This window comes from Charadrius vociferus, unplaced genomic scaffold, assembly GCF_000708025.1.
Source record: "Charadrius vociferus isolate BGI_N301 unplaced genomic scaffold, ASM70802v2 scaffold435, whole genome shotgun sequence".
Taxonomy (NCBI): domain Eukaryota; kingdom Metazoa; phylum Chordata; class Aves; order Charadriiformes; family Charadriidae; genus Charadrius; species Charadrius vociferus.
In genome coordinates, this window is record NW_009648540.1 from 213,045 (window position 1) to 233,426 (window position 20,382).

Consider the following 20,382-nt stretch of genomic DNA (forward strand, 5'->3'; position numbering starts at 1 on the left):
TCCCTAATCATAATCTTGCTGGGTATTTGAGATGTGGTCAGGCAATGATCAACTGAAGGGCAAACATTAAGACAATTTCAGTGTGTATTAGAAAGAAATCATGATCAGTGGAAATGGAGTGACGAGAATTCTCAACAAAACTGTAAATAACAGATTTCAGGTTAGAGTGATTGAATAGTAAAACTGGTACCATTCAGTCAATATTTAAGAGCTATTCTGCAAAGACTAGGGGCTCTGAAAAGTATTTTACACTGATGGCATCAGCTGCTCACCAAGCCTGATGGAATATGGTTGTTTATGCCAGCGTTTTTGGTTTTGTTTTTTTTTTGCATTTTGTCTTTATTAGGTCCTTCCATATGCACTTTGATGAAAAGTCCATGTTTGCTGGAGATAAAAAAGGAGCCAAGTCATTAAAGGTAAAGCTAGTTTTCTGAATGGCATCCAAAATACCCATTTTAGAATTAAGTTGTGTTATTTTAGAAAACTTCTCTACCTACCAGAAGCATACTGCCAAGAGTAGAAAAGGCAGGGTTAAAAACTTACAGAATTGTATCTGAGGCCTCTTACTCTACTTTGTAGTAAATGAATGCAAGGTGTTGTCCTGGCCCAGCAGACTGAAATCTCTGTTTTAGTGCCTTGGGTCTGCCATCAGGACTGTGGTGAGACTAATGAGTTGAATTGGTATTACCGTTAGACCCAGTGGTGTTTTTTAAAGAGTATCTGTTTCACATAAGCATCTGAAAAAAACCCACAACAATCCAGGGACATTTGCTTAAAAAACAGATGCCTTATATAGTGTAATATAATATAGTGTAATATAATGTTATATAGTATTATACTTAGCATTAGAAAAGCATAGTTCCTAAATGTGGGAACCTACTGTGAATGCTGTTATTGCCTAGTCACTTCAGTGTTAACATGCTGGTGTTCAGATTGGTATGCACTACAATTCCACAGTTGGAGTGTGGCTCAGTAGTAAAGGTCTGTTTTAATACTTATTAACGCTTCTAATGCTTATTTCAATAGTAGTATGGAATTTCATCAGCATCAGAGAGAATGCTATTAGAAAGGTGCCAGTAGTTTATCAGCCCAGCTAGTGTTTTTCTGACCTTAAATATTTAATTGAGATCTTCTTAATTAGTTCTGTGCTGTGCTTGCTTCCACTTTGACTGAAGCTGCAAAGCAACAATCTACCCATAGCTTTGGACAGGAAATGTCTTTTGTGAATTGCAACTTGTTTGCCTGTTTGTCAGAAAGGTAAGTTGGTTCAAAAGGGATTTGAATAATAGTAGAAAAATTGGGCAGGGACACAGATACAGTACTTATAGTTCAGAAAATTTTGAGCAAGTTAGTAGAAACTCAGTGTACAGAATCCAAGTGTTACCCTGCACGTCCTGTATTTTGGTGTGTTTTTTTATTTTTTTCGAGGAATTAAATATCAGCAGTGGCTTGGAAACAAAATTCTGAGTTTACGTGGACCATTTGTTGTGGCCTGACTGCGTATGGTAGTGGTTTTGTTTAGTTTTAGTAATAGAGAATTGATATTCTAGTGGTACTAGATTAGTTAACCTTCTGTTTTTGTAAAGCTAAGAAATACTTTAAGTTAATGTTTTTTATTTTGTTTTTAACTAATAGGAAGAATTCAGATTGCATTTCAAGAACATATCCCGCATAATGGATTGTGTTGGATGCGATAAATGCAGGCTGTGGGGCAAACTGCAGGTATATTTTATTTTATGTGTGTGTACGTGGTGGGGAGGGGGCAGGTTAGAAGATAAGCATCCACTTCAGTTTGGCAGGATGCCTCTTACCTTAGCTTTCAGACTTTGTGCACATGGTTGGTCTTTGATATCCTTACCTATGTATTAAAAATTGACATATGTTCGGTTCACAAATGTTGGACAAATTTGTTTAAAAAAATGTTTGTTTTGTTTAGTCTACAGCTATTTAGTTTACTAAAAGGTATAGTTTGTATTCTCTGGAAAAAATGTATTTAGAGCAGATGCTTCATGGCAAAATCTGACTGGCAGTCAATATCTTATCTGTATTCAGTGATCGGGTGAGCTGTGTAGAATCACCTGTGGGAAGCCTTCCTAGGAATACAGCACTTGCTTAATTGTTAGAAAATTCATTGTGAGATTTAGCTTCATAAATTGAGGCATAAGAAAAAGAAGTAACTTAGATTTTCACAATTTATGCAGAAGGCAGCAAATGAATGCAAAGGTGTACAGTAAAGCTGAAAGTTGAAAAGCAGAATTTCAGTTTCAGGACACCTATTATTTTTTCAATTGAGAACAAGTTTTAAAAACTCAAGACTAATGTTAAGTCCAGGTTGAGAATAGTTGTTACTTTGGGGTGCCTACTTTATTATACTGCTGTATAACATTAAGCTTATCAGAGTTCAATTTTCAAATAAATTTATAACATCAAAAATTTGGTGGTCTCTACTGAATTTCCAGAGTTCTGCCTACCCTGTCCTAGTTAATACTTCTGATCTATTACTGTTTTTCCCTTCTCACACAAAACGAAATAGGGCCAGATTTCTTGACCTAGAAAATTCTCTTGCAGCCAGCCTCAACCACTTTTTGTCAAAATCCGATGCCCGATTAAAAGGGGCAATAAGAATAGCTTCTTCTATTTTCTATACAGAAATAGAACAGGACTCGAAATTGAAACTGCAATGTCTGCCACTAGCACTGGAGGTGGAAAAAGCAGAAGCATTGTGATACCTCATAATAAAATCTAGTTTGACTTGGAAGGGGGAGGGGAGAAGAAAAGGGGAGATCTGATCCAACAGCTCCTGCAGCAGTGGGGCATCTGTCAGGTAAAAGGCAAGAGGGAGCTGCAAGTGTTGTAACAGGCATATTTACATATGCATCTGCTGTGGCTGAGAAGAAAAGAGATGGGAATTGAAGGAGTGATCTTATTGATGTTAAAACGTTGGACTTTTCTTGTAGACTCAAGGCTTAGGAACTGCTCTGAAGATCTTGTTTTCTGAGAAAGAAATACAGAGCCTTCCTGAGAATAGCCCATCAAAAGGTTTTCAACTCACACGTCAAGAAATAGTTGCTCTTGTAAATGCCTTTGGAAGGTAAGTTTTGATAATTTGTATAGTAGAAACACAGAAACTTCAGTGTCAACATTCAAGGTCTGTGGAAAGATCATATGAAGCTGTAGCTTTTAAAGGCTGTATTATTATTAGTAGTAGTGATATTGATAAACTTAGTGCCACCAAACCGAGTATGTGGAGTGCTGATTATTAGCGTGGGTCATCATTGTGTCTTGGGATCCAATTCATTTCTTTATCTCAAATCACATAAATTGCATCTTGTGAAAGATGGATTTAAGTCTCAAGCATTAGACTTTGGGTATATCTCCTCAGTTTTGGACACTGAGTAGAGCTGTTCTACGCTTTTTTTATTTCTGTTTTAAATGCGTGTACGACAAAAGTAGCGAAAAGGAAGAAAAACACTTAAGAGATTTTTTAATGCCGTCATTTAGCCCGTAGGCTTTTGTATTTTTGTGTATGATATGATTATTTATGTTAATATTTTAACTTTGTTTAATTTTTTGAAAACAGAAAAAAATTTACCCCATTTAAGTGATGAAATAAAATATTTCAACAGCTTTAAAAGATGTGCAGAACTTGCTTTGTTCATTATGCTAGTTCTTCAGATCTTGAATGTAAGAATGTAATTAATGTTTATTACCTCTGGTTAGCTATTTTTATAGATGTTTAATGAAGTCAGGAATTTTAACATATATCTTAACTTTAATCCCTTTAATCCATATATTATGTAAATGTAATGGAGAGTCAGATAGTAGATCTTTTGAGGGAAAGTAGTATCTTTGTTAATCTTTGGCACAGAATTGTGTTCAAAAAAAAGCAAACAAACAGTCCCCATGGAAGATGATGATTTGCACTTCTCTTTTGCAGTTGACATACTAACAGTTAAGGGTTTTTTGTTTTACAGGCTTTCCACAAGTATAAGAGAGTTGCAGAATTTTAAAGTTTTATTACAACAAACTAGGTAATGAAGGCCTTTGCACAACCCATTAGTGAAGACCATTTACATGACTGCATTGAGCAGAAGGAACTGATCCTTACAGGACTCACATGAACTGATAAAAAGTAAAATCAAATACCAACTTGAATATTTATGTTTAAACTAGGAATGGTTATTAATTAGAGAAGATATTTATGAATGAAATATATAGTTTTTAAATGTGTAAATTATGCTGATCTGTTTATTTTTTAAGTTCTCTGCTCACAGTTCTGTTGTATTGAAACTTCATAAATTTTCTTTATTTCCTTGTCCTTTTGCGACAAGGAGTTGTTTTATATGAAAACATACGTACCTCTACCCTGACTTGGCCTGTCCTGAGAGAGGTGGTTCACCTCTTGCCTCTCCCCAGTACTGAACTTTGGTATATTCTGAGGACCAGGTATGCTGATTCTGGCTGTCTAAAAGGAGAGAGGAAAAGAAAAAAAAACAACAAAGCAAAACAGAAAAAAAAACCCAACCAGAAAAGGAAACAAGGCTTTTGTTGAGTTCTGACTTCTCACTGTAAGAATGAAACTTGCTTAAAAATAGGAAATTTACTGAGCAGAACATTTTCTTTGATACCAAGCTCCTTTGCATCTTGCTGATACCAACATTTTTTTTCCTTATGCACTGCTTTTCAGAAGTTTCTTTTTTTCTTTAAAATAACTACCTTGTCTCTGATGCAGCACAGTTGGAAGTGATTTTTCTGCAGCCCTTTGGCTACCTGCATTTGCTTGAAGGTGGGGGTAAGGGCAGGGGGAGATGGTTAGTGGAGTGCTGCTAGCTAAAAAGCCTCCGTCAATCAAATTCGTATTTTTTTTTCTAGATTGTAATCACAAGTTCAGTTTCCAGAAATTCTTTTTAATGTCTAACATGTTAAAATAGCACATTTCAATCTTTGAGCTGTGGAAATAGATTTGCTCTTTATGGGTTATGTTTTAGTGCTACGCTAAAAGGTCAGTGCAAAAAAAATAAGAACTTGTTTTTGTAGTCACTTTTAAAAAAGGATGCTTTTTAAAATTATAATCATACTGACATTTAATACTGCATACTCTATCTATGCAATCCCTAACTATATCTTCATTAAAAGGATAGTCAGTGCTAATAAAACGGGTATGTTAATAATGTAACTTTCATAAAATAAGAAATTACTTGTGTATCATTGTCTGCAAATGTCAATGATAACTTACCATTGTCCAAAACAGAATTCAGAAACAGCACTACCAATTAGTAGCAACCAAATATTGGTTTAAATTTAAAATGAAGTAATAATTTTTTTTTTAAACCGGCATGTTTTGAAGTGAAGTTAGGCATTATGAATGTAGGAAGTGCTGGTACAGTGTAGATACATCTCTTGTTTTTAAAAACAAGTCTTCAAAAAATAAAGTGCTCTTAAACATTTTTCACCCAACCAGATATTTAGTGACCTGTTTATATAATTGATTGTAATTGTATTGGCTTCCATAATATGGTCCTTTACAGCTGAGATTTTCTGAAAGCTGGAATACGCTCTATGTCCTTTGTTTCCAGACTAGCCTCAAATTTCTACCTGACTGGAGATGAGATAGACTGTCCTGCTGATACTTGCTATTACAAAAAATACTGTTTCTCAAGAAAGTAAACCCTCTTGAGTCAAACTGGGATAAGCTAAAGGAAAGGAGGGGGAAAACCAACCCCAACCAGAGGTAAAAAAACCCACCCCACCAAAACTTTGGTGATAGTTGCATAAATTGGCAATGACCTGGTGTCCAGGCCTAAGTTCCTGTTTAAGCCAGCAGATAATTTAATGCAGAGTTAGAAAAAGGTGATGTCAGTCTGGGGTTGTTATGTTCTGACCCAGCAGCCTCCCTTGCCTGCAGGAACCCTTGCCTGAGCAAGTCACCACAGGCTTCCTTTTTCTAGTTAGTGGAGAAGAGCAGGTGATTTCTCGGTGGATTCACCTGGCCTATTCTGTATGATATACTCTAGGACGCAGCGCTTTGCACCCTAGAGTTTATATTTCTCCATTAAATTGAAGAATTCCTTGCCTTTTGGATTGACCTGCAAGGGCTAGAACCTGTAGGCTCGCTTGTGTGAAGAATGCTGTATAGCTGGGATTTATCTGTATTATAATATATTATAGTGCCTAAATCTTGAGGCAGGATTTTTTATTAAGAAAAAATAATAAAATATAGTGTTGTCTGTGCTGCCCCAGGAAAGACCTGAGTCTCAGAATTGTTTCTTCCCTTTTCCCCTTGCTTTATGGGGAAAGTGAATTGCTTCCAACCTTCTTCTGGGGATGCAACTTGCTATTTTTCTTTCTTTCCACCTGTGCCTGGCTAAAATCTGCGGACACTGAAGCAGCGTCACATACTAGCATCGTGCACTTGCGTGGGGGACAGGTGAGAGATTCAGGCACGCAGATCCTGGACACCTTCTCCTTGCAGCCCTCATTGGCACAGTGCAGGCAAGTTTAACACCATCGGGTAAGGACATAGAGAGACGGGAAGCTTTTCTTCTTTTCTTTTGTGTCATGAAAACACAGGAATGCAACTGAACAGCACATTCTGTGCACGGGGAAGTTCTGTCGCATTTGAAGGTGCATCTCGCTTGGTGGTCAAATATGGAAGGCATTTCACTTCACTATCATTGTACAAATAGGACATAAGGTTTTGCCTGTTACAAATCTAGTTGAAACAATTTTCCTGTCACCATCTTTTTTACTGTATTTGATGTATATTCTGTGACTATGCTGCCTATGAAGTTTTGCCATGTGAGCTGGACAACTTAGTTCTTTATATGTTAAATTAAATTTTAGAAATTTACAGATCTGTTTTTATACTAAAGAATAAGTTTAGTTACACTGTCCATGACCTGTAAACGATTTTAAATTCCGGCTCCCTGTTGGAGATCAGGTTGCCAACATTGCCTGCCATTCATTTCAGAGTAAAAGTACGTTCCTTGTACAAATGACACAATGATTGTAATCCCAGAGGTAGTGAGAAGGCAGAGACAAAAATCTTTCATTTTTCCCAAGTCATGAAGACGTAACGTGAAATGGTATAAAGACTTGGTGCAGGCTGCACAGGCGAAATGCAGGGCGCTGTTGCTGAACAACGAGCTCCTCAGTGCCTGAGGAGGAAGCTGAGCATATCGATTTGAAACAGTAAAATGTAGACTCGTGTAAGCTGGAATAACAAAAGTGTTTTCCTACTTCAGCTGACGATTTGTGCTGTATGTCATTGTATGTGCATGAAATACACTGTGCCACACTTTCTTGAGTTATGTTTTGATGGTTGGGTTGCCTTCATCTGACCTTGCTTTGTGCTTTTCTGGGAAATGACCTGTAATACGTTGTAAATAATCTAGATGCTTATGGTTTATAAAGGAGCAATCAGCAATTCATCACTTTACAATTCCTCCATATACCTAGCCTATTGAAATGTAATATTTATTAAAATCAAAATCAATGTTGGAACTGCTTACTGAGATCTAAACACCTCTGAATCTTTGCTATGTTTGAATCTATAAAATGCAAATTAAAGTATTTTCTGCTACAACTTCTTTTTGTGAATGTAATTTTTGGGTTTTCACTTGAAAATTTTTTTACTTCTCATTTCATTTAACTTTCAACTGCACTTAGTAGAAATATATGACTTAAATTATATACATGTCAGTCATTTAAGTTTAAGATGATGAGCAGACTTATATTCTCACTTTAATCCCATTCAAAAGATGAATGTAACCTGTGTATCTGTTGCTGTTTACAGTGCATTGTAGTGTGTCAGCACATCAGAAATTCACGAGGCAGAATTACAGTATGTTTCGGTATGAATGGCCAAATTTCAAATTTTGCCACTGTTTAAGTCCAATTGTTTTAAGAGGTGTAAAAGCTTATTTTGAAATGAAATTTGATCCGTTCTGTCCCTTTCTCAGACTAGCTTATGAAATCAATTTTGTAAATGTTTTCTCTGGTTGGTTTACCCAGTGGGGCTCTTCATGTGAAATTATTCCCCCTAAAGGGTCTCTGCAGCTATTTCACTCCATGTATGTATGTTTAACAAATTGTCTTAGTAAAAATTTGATACCTGTATTTCATCCTCAGTTTAGGTGGGTAAGTACCTGTTATGCAGGTGATGATAATTATAGTGATTTAATTTAAATTTAAGATCTTCCCTTCCACGTTGTTGTTTAAATCTCCTGGGTTTTGAGAGTATTTAATTCATTACCACGATTGGTTACAGTCACTTGTAATTCCACTTTTTGCATCCATACTGTGGTGTAGGGATTAAGCTTGTTTTAAGCGCAGAATTCACATCATTAAATTTTTGCTGTGCAGCTACATCTATTGTGAAGAAAAGGTAATTTCTGCAGACTTTTCTTGCACTAGGTCTTCGGGCAGTTTTGTACAAACACGATTGTAGAATTCCAAAGGGTTTAATAAAATGTCTGTTCTTCTCCTAACCCTGTGGCACCTTTTTTAAGCTCTGGCTGATAGTTTAATTGGCTTTTTTTCTTCAGCGATCATTTGGGAAGAAACTAATGGAAGCTCTGGAGGGCAAACAAGTGGCAGGGTGCTTCTGCCAGAGGCAAGGCTCCTGCTTTGATTTTTACCACAAAGGCCCCAAAAACCAAAGACCCCATGGAAGACTTGAAATATGAGTGTGGCACTACGATGCTTTTGGCTTCTGAGCAGAACTGATCAGATCTACTCCCCATCCCTTCTTTTATTTCTGTATATCCCCTGTGAAATGTATATGAGAATGTTCTACTTGTATTTCCTGAAGCTGAATATGAGGAAAACATCAAGCCTGTCCACCATTTGGGGATGCTGTAGTGCACCTCAAAATGGACTACATTTATAGAAGTAAAGATTACTGTAAGAAATATGTTTTTCTCATAGGGAAATGTGGATTGAATTACAGTATTTGTTTCACGTGGGGAAGAAGAAAGAGATGCTGGGGGCACAGAGCTTTTCACAGCAGAGCATTCCAGTCAGTACTGGGCACACAATAAAAGACCTGAAGTAGAGGTAGGGTTCCTGCTTGCCTCAGTAAGCCTAAAAATAATTGATACTAATCTAAGTGCAAATGTCACATATTAGAATGGTATTTATCCACCATTTCCACCACAAAACACCAAATTTATCCCTGAACATACAAGGCTAAAGCATGGCTTTGCTGACCTTCTACTGGTTATGCAGAATTCATCCTCTAGGTCCATTTGAGGTTTTTTCTGCTTTACATGTTCCTGGCTCTTTTCCTATTCCCAGACTGCACCTCCTGGGTTTTTAATAAATAAGTAAGTACTGTTGTATGTACCCATCTCCCTGACTAGGTATTTCACTTGCTCTTCTACATAATATATCTGGAACTGGTTGACAGAGATGATTGCATAACTTTCAGTTACCTTTAAGTGTGTTAAAGTTACACTTTAAGTGTGTTTTGAGATCATAACTAGAGTATCGATGACTTTTAGCCTCCAACCATCTTTCCACTCTGAGTAAGCAGTGACAATCCAAAAAGTAAATTGTGCTCCAAGATTGTAGAAATAACTTGAAAAGACAGTATTTAATCGGGTTGATATTTTTCCCTTACAGGCTTTTATGTGCATGTAAGAATTGCTATTGTCATGCATTTGAACAACCCATTCATGTGTTTACAGTATATTCATCATAATCATGTATTTCTAACCTAACACACAGTGTAAAAATAAAAATACTTAGAAAATAATTACGCCATTTCATTTCATGAAATTTGCTCTTTTAAAATGAGCATAAAATGATTAAATTATATCCTCTAACAACTCTATTCAAAGCCAAAATACCATGGCTTAGAACAAGGTATTAATTAGAACAGTTCAAAGTTTAAATCATTAGCTTATACTTCTCCTTGAACTATGAAAAGCTCATGGCAAAGACAAGTTCTTCATTTATCTGTGCATAGGAACACTTCTAAAAACCAAAAGGTGAAGAAAAATTGCTAAGCTTTGTTTTTCAGAACATTTGTTTTAATATCGGAATGTCCTAGAACGCTGTAGTTGATTGAAGTTATTATATAGGGCTTGGCCGGTCTGTGTCCAGTGTTGGATCTTGTTGGAGGGATCCTATGTAAGCCATGAAGCTGTTGTTCTGATGGCCCCAGTCGTAGTAGTCTGGAGAGAAACTGGAAAAGAAAACAAGAATTAGTGACTGGCAGGTTGGTTCTGCAGGTACCTGGTTCATGAGTGTGGGCAAAATGCAATCACATAGATGTAGTTCTCATACTGAAGCAAAAAAATAAAACCCCAACCAGGGGTTCAGGCAGCTATTTATTTTTTGGATCTGACAATTATTATGGCCCAAGTGTCCTCAACGCACTGTTTCCTGATTCTTCTAGTTCACTAAAGACTCTCCCCTTTCTGCTTTGCTCGTCCAGAAGGTGTTTGAAATCCCTAGAAGCAGTGCTGCTGGTCCCTGCCAAGTCCTGTCACTGCAAGGGCGTCTCTGTGACAGACCTAAACCTCCTGGCTCCATGTACAAGGCACCGGTACTGGGTTAGCCACTCCGGCAGACTGGCTTTTCTCCCACGAGCAGGGTGAGACAATGCACGTGGCTGGTGTGGTTTCCACTGGGAACTGTGCCTGTGTTACCAGTGTGGCTGGTTCCCTCACGCCTCGGTGCGGAAGGGAGGGTGCCTCCGGCTGTCAGCTGGATACCAGTTTGGCCCACACCACCTCCAGCATCCTCAATGGGTTTAGTTATTATGTGAAAAAGTAATGCAAGGCCGGGATGACTGATAACTGTAAGTAGTGAATATCCAACTCTACTGAATCATGGTTTGGGCTCAGAGACGGCGACTACGTGATCTTAGCTAAATGAGTGACAAGAACTAGAGCTGGGTATGTTAGCTACGGTTAGCAAGTTAGCCTTCATTTTAAGATTACACCAATCTACTATGAGCGTACTGCAGGTACAGGAAACAGCAACTGAGTAGCACTGCCTGAGCCTCCTTTCCAGGCAGGATAGTGTCCTGGCAGTGCTTTTCCTTCTCCGCACTGGGTGCTGTCATTCTTGCTGTGAACTGCTCCTTCCTGGAAGGGAATCCTTACCAAAAGTTTGCAGTTACACAGAAAAATCAGGCTTTTGGACCCAGTTCTGGGTTGTGTGGGGTCTCATAGAATCCCAGAATGGTTTAGGTTGGAAGGGCCCTTGAAGATCATCAAACCCCACCCCCCCTGCCATGGGCAGGGACACCTCCCACTAGACCAGGTTGCTCGAAGCCCCATCCAACCTGGCCTTGACCGCCTCCAGAGATGGGGCCTCAACAACCTCTCTGGGCAACCTGTTCCAGTGCCTTACCACCCTCAGAGTAAAAAATTTCTTCCTAACATCTAATCTAAATCTACCTTCTTCCAGTTTGAAGCCATTACCCCTCATCCTGTCATTACACGCCCTTATAAAAAGCACTTCCCCAGCTCTCCTGTAGGTGCCCTTTAGGTACTGGAAGGCTGCTCTAAGGTCTCCCCAGAGCCTTCTCTTCTCCAGGCTGAGAAGTGGCAGTTAGGTGGATTCCCATAAGCTTTCAGCAAGTGGTAAAGCAAATGCACTCTTTATTTCAGGTAAACCCCAAGATATTTAGCCATATTACAGGGCAACCTAAGTGGAGAGGCTCTTGCTACCACCATCGCAAGCTGTTGCCTGCGCTGTCGAGCTTTTCCCTGCTCTCCCTGAAGGCCGGGAGACAGCTGTTATTCTAGGTTGCCTTGCTCACACACATAAACTAGTAAATGGCACTTCTTAGGCTACTCTTGGTAGAAACAGAGGGTGAAACATGCAACGCAAAGATCTGACCTGAGTTCTTCAGAGCAGCATGCTGTTACAATTCTTAAACTATGTAACCGATTTCATTCTTGTGTCCTTGCAATCTCTGTGGGGCCCTTGGATCCCTGCAGTCACTTGGTGCTGCTCTTCCACTTCAGCTTTCCCCTTCGATTCCCCTCACCCCCTGGAATTTATGCAACAATTGGAGCCAAAGAATTTACATTGGTCTTCTGCAGCGTGTGAGAGTTCTTCCTCCTCCAGTTTCTGTTATGGGAAGCAAGCAGTTCCCTCTTGTATCTCACCTGCCCTGTGCCCCCTGTGGTGCAATATTCCATGCTAGATCGTCATCACTGTCGTATCTGCGAGGGTTGTCAAAGAAATAAGATCTGGGACTGAAGCCATGGCTTGGGACCATTCCTGCGTTGGCCTGTGGGAAGGGAAATGTCAATCAGTACTTGCAACAGATAAAGATAAACTGAGTGGTGCCTGACTCCTAAAAGAAGTCACTGCAGACTTACCTCCTGGCTTCCAAATTAAAAGAGGCCATTTCACATTTGCTGTAGACAATAGAAACCTTTTTGCATTTTCTGTTTTTCTCTACCAGCATAATGATAGTCTATTGATCTTAACAGCTTTTCCTTTTCCCTCCTTCTAGCTCACAGACACGACCCGTTTCTGAAACCACCCTCCAGTATGAATTTAAGCTGACTGAGGAATTCCTGTCTATCCTGGACATTTTGTGCTTTTAGCCAGCTGACTTGAAGTGAGCATAGGGGAGCAGCTGAGGAGCGGAAGGATATGAAACACCTAAAGGGATTTGGTTTTACCACCCACATTTGTAACCCTCTCTGCTGATGCGTTACCTCCCTTGCCTCAGGAACTGATCATGCTGAACCTTGGCACCCTGCTTATGAAACCACAGCGGAAAAGCCCCTTAGGACCTCTCTCAGCAATTTCAGTATCTACTGCTGTGAGGGTCAAATCCCAAGGAAAGGTCCTTTGATAAAATAGGGGAAACAGGTGTACATGTAACTCCTTCATTTACAAAGCATTTTGGTTTTATTTCCCTATGTATCAAAACAGAAAACACAAAAGATTTAAAAGGTCAGTTTGATTCTGGAAATAGTGCAGAGGAACATCCAGGACCCAGTTGAGCCTCTTTCATGGATCCACTGCTTCTGTCCCCAGGGAACAGGGTTCTCTGCACCTGTGGATAAGCCAGGATGACATGTTCTCCTTGGCCTTAAGCAGGAGAGCAGTTTAATCTCCCCCTATTTTTTAGATGTTAAATAACTTTGACAAAGATGAACTAAAAATACATCCATCCCTGTCATCTCCCCATTTCCAACATTTGTCTGGCTGAAGGTATGGCAAGGCAAAGGACCACACACCACCGTTACCCTGTGTCAGCACCAAAACACACAGACAGCTCGTTCCAGGCTATAATCGGCTGTTGAGTGGAGCTTTACATTTGAACAGTGCTGAACGCGAGCTGCCTCTAGTCAAACTTCTTGTTTCTGAAGTCCTGAATGAAACGTAAAACCAAAGCACAACTATTCCTTAGAATTATAGGATTGTTTAGGTTGGAAAAGACCTTGAAGATCATCGAGTCCAACCATAAACCTAGCACTGCCAAGTCCACCACTAAACCATGTCCCAAAGTGCCACATCGACACATCTTTTAAATACCTCCAGGGATGGTGACACAACCACTTCCCTGGGCAGCCTGTTCCAATGCTTGACAGCCCTTTCAGTGAAGAAATTTTTCCTAATATCCAATCTAAACCTCCCCAGCACAATTTGAAGCCATTTCCTTCCGTCCTATCGCTTGTTACTTGGGAGGGGAGACCAACCCCTGCCTCACTACCACCTCCTTTCAGGTAGTTGTAGAGAGCAATAAGGTCTCCCCTCAGCTTCCTTTTCTCCAGATGAAACAACCCCAGTCCCCTCACCTGCTCCTCAAAAGACTTGTGCTCTAGACCTTCACCCACTTCGTTGCCCTTCTTTGGACACGCTCCAGCACCTCAATGTCTTTCATGTAGTGAGGGGCCCAAAACTGAACACAGTATTCGAGGTGGGGCCTCACCAGTGCCAAGCATAGGGGGACTATCACTTCCCTAGTCCTGCTGGCCATACTATTTCTGATACAAGCCAGGATGCTGTTGGCCTTCTTGGCCACCTGGGCCCACTGCTGGCTCGTATTCAGCCAGCTGTCAACCAACACCCCCAGGTCCTTCTCTGCCGGGCAGCTTTCCAGCCACTCTTCCCCAAGCCTGTAGCGCTGCATGGGGGTGTTGTAGCCCAAGTGCAGGACCCAGCACTTGGCCTTGCTGAGCCTCATACCATTGGCCTCGGCCCATCAATCCAGCCTGTCCAGATCCCTCTGCAGAGCCATCCTGCCCTCAAGCAGGTCGACACTGCTGCCCACCTTGGTGTCATCTGCAAACTTATTGAGGGTGCACTTGATCCCCTCATCCAGATCATTGATAAAGATATTGTAAGATATTATTATATTCTTGGGGTTGTTCCTTATTAAAAATAAAGAACATTTCCGATTTTTACTAAATCAGAGTTGTTGTTAAGATTCTTTAACTAAAAGAGGGCTTTTTTTAATTCTAACCTTATGCTTTCAGGCCAAGTATTTTCAACCACTGGACCATTTGATACTTAACTGATGCTAAGTTAGCCTACTGAATATATTAAAGTCCTGTGGCCCTTGGTCTCCCTCTTGTGGCATACTTGCAGCGAAGTTCAGTTTTGCCTTATCACAAAGTCTCTTAATTTTTGTTTCTTTCTAACATTGTTGTTTCCAGTTTCCTCTTACCATAATATTGTTTAGCACAAATACAAGTCTTCTGTAGAAAAAACCAAATATATGACGTATTTACTATGACTGATAATGTCTACCCTAAAAAAGGTATTCATAAAAGAAGTTATATCACTTATGGCTCTTCTGAACTGTATCTTTATGAAGCTGGAGATCTAAGGCTTTCCACAAATCACAATGCAAAAAGATAACATTACATGTGTTACTGCGGTGCTCTTTGACTTGTGAAAGAATATTGCTTGTTTGACTGCATTGGAGCTCTCATTTGAGTAGGATTCCAAGTCTTTATGTGATCACCTTTTTGAAAGGAGAGATTATACCATGTACCTTATTTTCCTTCACTTGTGAATCTCTCCCACACTTTCCAAACTTGACCACCAGGTCTAGCCTTACTAAACTCACTTTAAATAAAGTTAGATCTCTCTTTTTCCACTTCTTAGAGAGTAGCATCACTGGACTGTACATTAAAACATTTCTTCTCTTTGCAGTTTTCCTGGCTATCTCCTAAGCAGAAGTGGGGCTGAGATGGTTTTTTGTGATGGACACTGGGATCCATGGGGTTTCTTAGTATGATGTCAGGTATCACAGGTGAACAGTAAGAAGGGCTTCATACAGGTGGGGATTTGTTACTTCCTTGTTCAGTTTAGTTTTATCATTGTCTCTGAAATCTGTATGTGAGAATAAAAAACATCACCTCTAAAAAGTTATTCTATTAATTGCTTCTCTTACTCGTGAATTTACCATTCACATCTTTCCTGGGGAAAATTGGCTTTGGTTTGGCCTACAGAAAAAGAGACATTACCTCAGTAATCCTAGTGCAGGGCTGATATTCCCCATGTGCCTGTCAACCAGCATATCCTACGCTAACCTGGAGACATTGCCTACAGCTACAAAAAGATGCTCGTCCATCTATTAATTACCTAGATATTAAGGATACTTACCGGGAATTATCCTTACAACTCACACCTTAATCCCTGCTCTGCTGAAACAGCAAACAAAAATGTCACCAAGTGCCCATTCTGGCTATTGGTCTTTGACATGGAAACAATTCAATGGGTACAGGGCTGAAAGAATTCAATCTATTATTTCATACCTGTCATTGAACAGTTAGCACACAACCATTTTCACTGCTATGTGAGGAAAGATCCCAAGTTTGGATAACAAACTCATTTTCCACTAACTCCTGTATTGGAGTACTGTATTGTAGTGTATTAACTCAAAGGGAAGATGTCCCTAAATTTAAGAAGGTTCCTGATTTTTAAGGTAAACTGCGTGAGAAAAACCTTGTCTTCCTTCTGGGTAAATATGATGAGTTTCCTTCATGAGAAGTCAGCATAAAGAAGTGGGAAGTTTGGGTTGCTTTTATTCTGCCAAGGACACATTGAAAAAGAGAAGTTAAAATGTAAGAAGCAAAAGCCCCTTCAGAAGCTGAGCCCTCTGGACCTGCCTGGACATTACACTAACAAATACACCAACAAATTCCACTTACAAGATCTTTTGTAGGGTTTCGGACACGGAAAAAATACACAACCAAGGAAGTAGGCAAGAGCTCCCAGATGAAAAGGATCACTCCGAACACTATGTAACCTGCATCTCCCAGCTGACATTTCAGATCTGCCTGTTGAAAAGTCAAAGAGAAAAGTGTTTAAAAATAAAGATGGCAGCTCATTTAAAGGTGCAGGAGGCAACACGTCTTCTTATGAGGATCTATATTTAAGTGGCTGAAAAGCTTGACAACATGGCAGAAATTCCACTCAGTAAAGCCAGATAACCTGGCTAATGATTAAAGGCACACTAAAAAAAATCAATACGCTGTCTTCTTGGGTACATGATTTCCCTTTCCTTCTACCTTTCCTCCCTCCTCCTCCTCCTGCTGTCTTTCCTTCAGCAAAATCAAAGGTTAATGCAGGGGTCTTCCCAGTCTAAGAGCCTGGCAAGCAACCATTTGATCAACTGAATCCAGGTAATGAGAAATGAGCTCTCCAGTCCTTTTCCAGATGGGAATAATACATAAAGGAACAATCCATCCCCAAATCTTCAAGGGCATTGCTGGTAATCTGGCTTTTAAAAACTAAGGCTTGGATCCCTTCAAATTGGTGCACATTGTTAGCTTGAATAACCATGCTGTTACTATAGCACTAGCTTTGAACTTGTCTCTTTGGTGGAAGATTTCGCTTCCACCATTCACCATAGTTGCAGAGGGCAAATCCTGTCCTCTCGTGTGTTTTGTACAAAGAGAAAAGGGTAATGTTTCTGACAGGTGACCTGAGGCAGTACCACAGTACAAACATTGGGCTGTACTTTTAAAAGTGACTTTTGACTCGTACCAAATTGAGTACCTGGTCCTTAGTTCCAGGCCCTTAACATACAGCTCAGATCATTTACCCCAAAATCCAGGCAACCTTAATGTCACAAATCAGATCAGTTGTTCAAAAATCAGTAGTAGCGACCTAAGGCCTAAAGCATTCCATTGAGCTCCCTGTGAACAACCTCAGCCTCCACAGGGTCGAATACTCTGGCCGTAAAGTTCCAGCCCCTGTTACTTCAGACTGCAGGAAGTGTCCCCTGCAAGGGGTCAGCAGGAGCAGCAGCAACACTCCGGGCCCCAACTACACGAGGGAAAATGTTTGGTTCAGGAGATGAGTCACAAGCTAGTGCTCTTCTGCTTAAACCTGTGTGCTCTAATTACACGGAGTGGCACCACTTAGCTGCACTCCTCTTCTCTGCACCATAGCAGGGTTGATCAGTGGTCCCCTGACAGACCCTACTCAACTAACTCTTAATGAGGTCCTCTGGGAAATCCTACCCTACTGTTTACATACTTGTTATTTACGGTTTTATCTACTGCTCAACAGAAAATTTTTAATGGCTCCAGGTTTGCTTGGCCACCCCGGCAATACGAGGCCCTTGCGTGGCTGGGAGCACTGCTCTTGGTCTGCAGGTGCTTGCTGAGAGAGTGGGGAGACAACAAGTGTCGGATTTTGAGGCTAGACAGAATATACTTGTGGTCCAGACCCAGGCCTACGATTTTGCCTAACCTTGACAGAGCTGGAAAACTACTGGGACCTAACTACATCCTTCAAAGCAGAGAAAAGAGCTGGATGCACAAATTTCATAAAATTCAATGAAGAATCCCTTGCTATTCCCTTTAGTGTTTTTATCGCTGTTGGTTTTCAATCTGAATTGTCACTTGCAATCAAAAATTGCAGAGAATCTTAGTCTTATCCTCAAACTACAGAAGTTATCACAATAACGACAGAATTAAGGTAAATAACTCTACAGCCCTGCATGGCAGTGGGAGATTTGATGATGACTTCAGAACTGAGCATTTCAGTGGAACAAAGTACTGTTTTTCTGCTTCTCCAAGTACAGCACGTTCTTTCTAATGGACAAACCACCTGTCTTTTTTAATAAAAGGGTTTTTTTTTTATAACAACGAAATCTAGGTAAATAAAAGATTGATTTTTAAAAATTATTTGGCGAGTGGTTACTTCTTTCTTTTAGCACTGAGGGGTTCTTCCTCCTTATGCTGAAATTACCAGAAATCTATATTCCCAGAGCAAAACAATCTTTGTGCATGGAATAAAAAAAAAGAAAAGGATTTTAATATATTAATTCCTGTTGTCATAGCATTTAGGAAATCAGCCATCGCATACAGAATGAGTTTTTCTCATTAGCAAATATTTTCATACTTGCCTGATCTGATACGTTGTACCAATCATAATCAAAAGAATTGACTTTCTTGGTTTGGGAAAACGATAAGATGAACAAGTTGTAACAGGCTCGTGAGGTATAAAGTAGTATAACAGTCACTCCTATACTTGTCACCTGACAGACAGATGAGCCCTGGAAGAGATTTAAACACAGGTTATTATTCATAAGGGGAGCTGACAAGAACATTGCTTTGCTTGGACTTCGAGGGTTGTCATGCTGCTCTGCCTAATGCAGATGACTTTTTCTCTTTCCTTCTTTGATCAGTAGATCCTATACTATGTATATTCCTGTATTTTATCAGTACAGTGGTTTCCGGGCAATGGTAGCAGTTCCAGCCCTTTCCAAGATGGGCGGTGACTAATTCCTACAACTTCTTGTACAAATGCTATTTTCAGAGCAATGAAAACACATAAGAAGTACAACTTGGTATCAGATGGAGCAAGAGAACTCAGCCTTCAGCTGTGCATTAGCTGCAGAGCATCCTGTATCAGATGGTGGCTAGCTAGCATGATGCAACCTTGCATCTTTTTACAACTGCTTGCTGTGCACCTATTTCCTAAGTACAGAGCAGATCAGAACAGTCAGCAGTTAAACACAGCACAGACAGGAACAGAACATCCTGCCTTACCTAATGTCAACACAGAAGAGACAAAGTGGAAGCACGGCCTACGGGCAGAGTGACCACGGCAGGGCAGTCAGTGAGTTGGAGCTTGGGCACAAAGGGAGGAATGAGACTACAAAGTGTGAAATCACAACAGTTCCTGAGCCCTAGAGAGAAAAACGGAAAGAGCCTAATCCAGTGTGAGGAGTAAGTGAGACGCCTGATGACTGTGTCAGGCGGGGAGGGTCACTGTGGGGGGCTGAGACACCAGCACAGGAGTTGTAGAAGCAAGAAAGGAAGGAATCCAGGAGCCATGGCTACAGGGATCAGTGTGAGTCTGATCACAGAGGCAGGCAGATATACGAAAATAGCACTGGCTTTGAAGAAAGTTCAAAGCAAATTCTGTGCAGTTGGCTCTGGGATAGTGCCTTGCACAGCCAAAGGAGGCAAGATGGGTTAAAGCTCTGTGTGCTTTTAGAGGAGCAAGATACCTTGCAGTCATTTGCTTCACTAGCCCTGCCCTCTCCCTCTCCTGGCAGAGACCCACACCATGAGGATGGGCTCCTCTCATCTATGTGAGGGCAAGAGAGGCCGAGAGGGAAGTTGCTCGTCCCCTCACAGGACCTTTTATACCAGGAGACAGAAAGGTCTGCACCTTATTTCCTCCACTCACACACTCTGCTTCCAGGTTTGCCACCAAGGAGCAGAGGTCCAAAGCGCTGTGGCAGGTAGAGCACAGACATAACAGAATGGCTAGTGAACTATCAGGGAAAGTCACCAAGTCACCATGTCCTGAATCCCTGGCCTTCGGGAGACTACCAGGGCTCCTCTGCTGCTCACCCATGCCGGTGGCTATTGTCCCTGTGCCTCTGTCAAACCAGCTCCTCAGCCTGCACTACCTGGTGAGTGTCAGCAAAGAGGAGCTCAGGACTAGTCTGAAAAGCTTGCAGAAAACTAGCTCGCCTGTTTTCCAAGCAAAATAATATTGATTTGTGGAAGGCTCAGGAGTATCATAAAATCCCCAGTACAGTCAGCCTCTCTGACTGAATTCCTGCTTACAACACGCTGGAACTACCACTATTCACCAGGCCACAACCCACAGCCATGTCAGGAATGAGCCAAAAGCCTGCTGCTATACGAGAATCGAAGCTAGATACGTAGTAGGCAGCGGTGAAAGCTGTGGCAAGACCAGCAAGCAGGAAATGCCACAAAGAGGAAATGTTTGTGAGGCACTTCTCTATTCTCCTTTGGTACTAGCAAGTCAGTGATGCTGTCATGGAAACCGAGGGTGAGAGAGCAGAGAGAAGCTGATGACTGGCACCTACTATATCCCAGCTCAGTGGCATTTACAGACTGGGGATAGCAGAAGTGAGGAGCAGAATGGGATCAGTATTCCCCTATATAGGTTTCCCTA

At 40.7% G+C, this 20,382-nt stretch overlaps 2 protein-coding genes across 3 annotated transcripts in view; one reads left to right on the top strand and one right to left on the bottom strand.

The window, feature by feature from the left end:
- Positions 1 to 4,474, top strand: part of ERO1LB (ERO1-like beta (S. cerevisiae)) — a 37,661-nt gene extending 33,187 nt beyond the window's left edge. Inside the window, exons 13-16 of the mRNA XM_009885938.1 lie at positions 347 to 416; positions 1,636 to 1,722; positions 2,958 to 3,091; positions 3,975 to 4,474. Coding sequence (XP_009884240.1) covers positions 347 to 416; positions 1,636 to 1,722; positions 2,958 to 3,091; positions 3,975 to 4,035 — 352 coding nt within the window. The 3' untranslated portion in view covers positions 4,036 to 4,474. The remainder of the gene's footprint in view (positions 1 to 346; positions 417 to 1,635; positions 1,723 to 2,957; positions 3,092 to 3,974) is intronic.
- Positions 4,475 to 9,579: 5,105 nt separating this feature from the next.
- GPR137B (G protein-coupled receptor 137B) overlaps positions 9,580 to 20,382 on the bottom strand; it is a 27,441-nt gene continuing 16,638 nt past the window's right edge. The window contains exons 4-7 of one of the 2 annotated variants that reach the window (XM_009885930.1): positions 18,350 to 18,499; positions 16,143 to 16,271; positions 12,129 to 12,253; positions 9,580 to 10,189 (exon numbers count right to left, since the gene is read on the bottom strand). In XM_009885930.1, coding sequence (XP_009884232.1) covers positions 10,078 to 10,189; positions 12,129 to 12,253; positions 16,143 to 16,271; positions 18,350 to 18,499 — 516 coding nt within the window. In that variant the 3' untranslated portion in view covers positions 9,580 to 10,077. The remainder of the gene's footprint in view (positions 10,190 to 12,128; positions 12,254 to 16,142; positions 16,272 to 18,349; positions 18,500 to 20,382) is intronic. The other variant, XM_009885932.1, reaches the window with a different exon arrangement.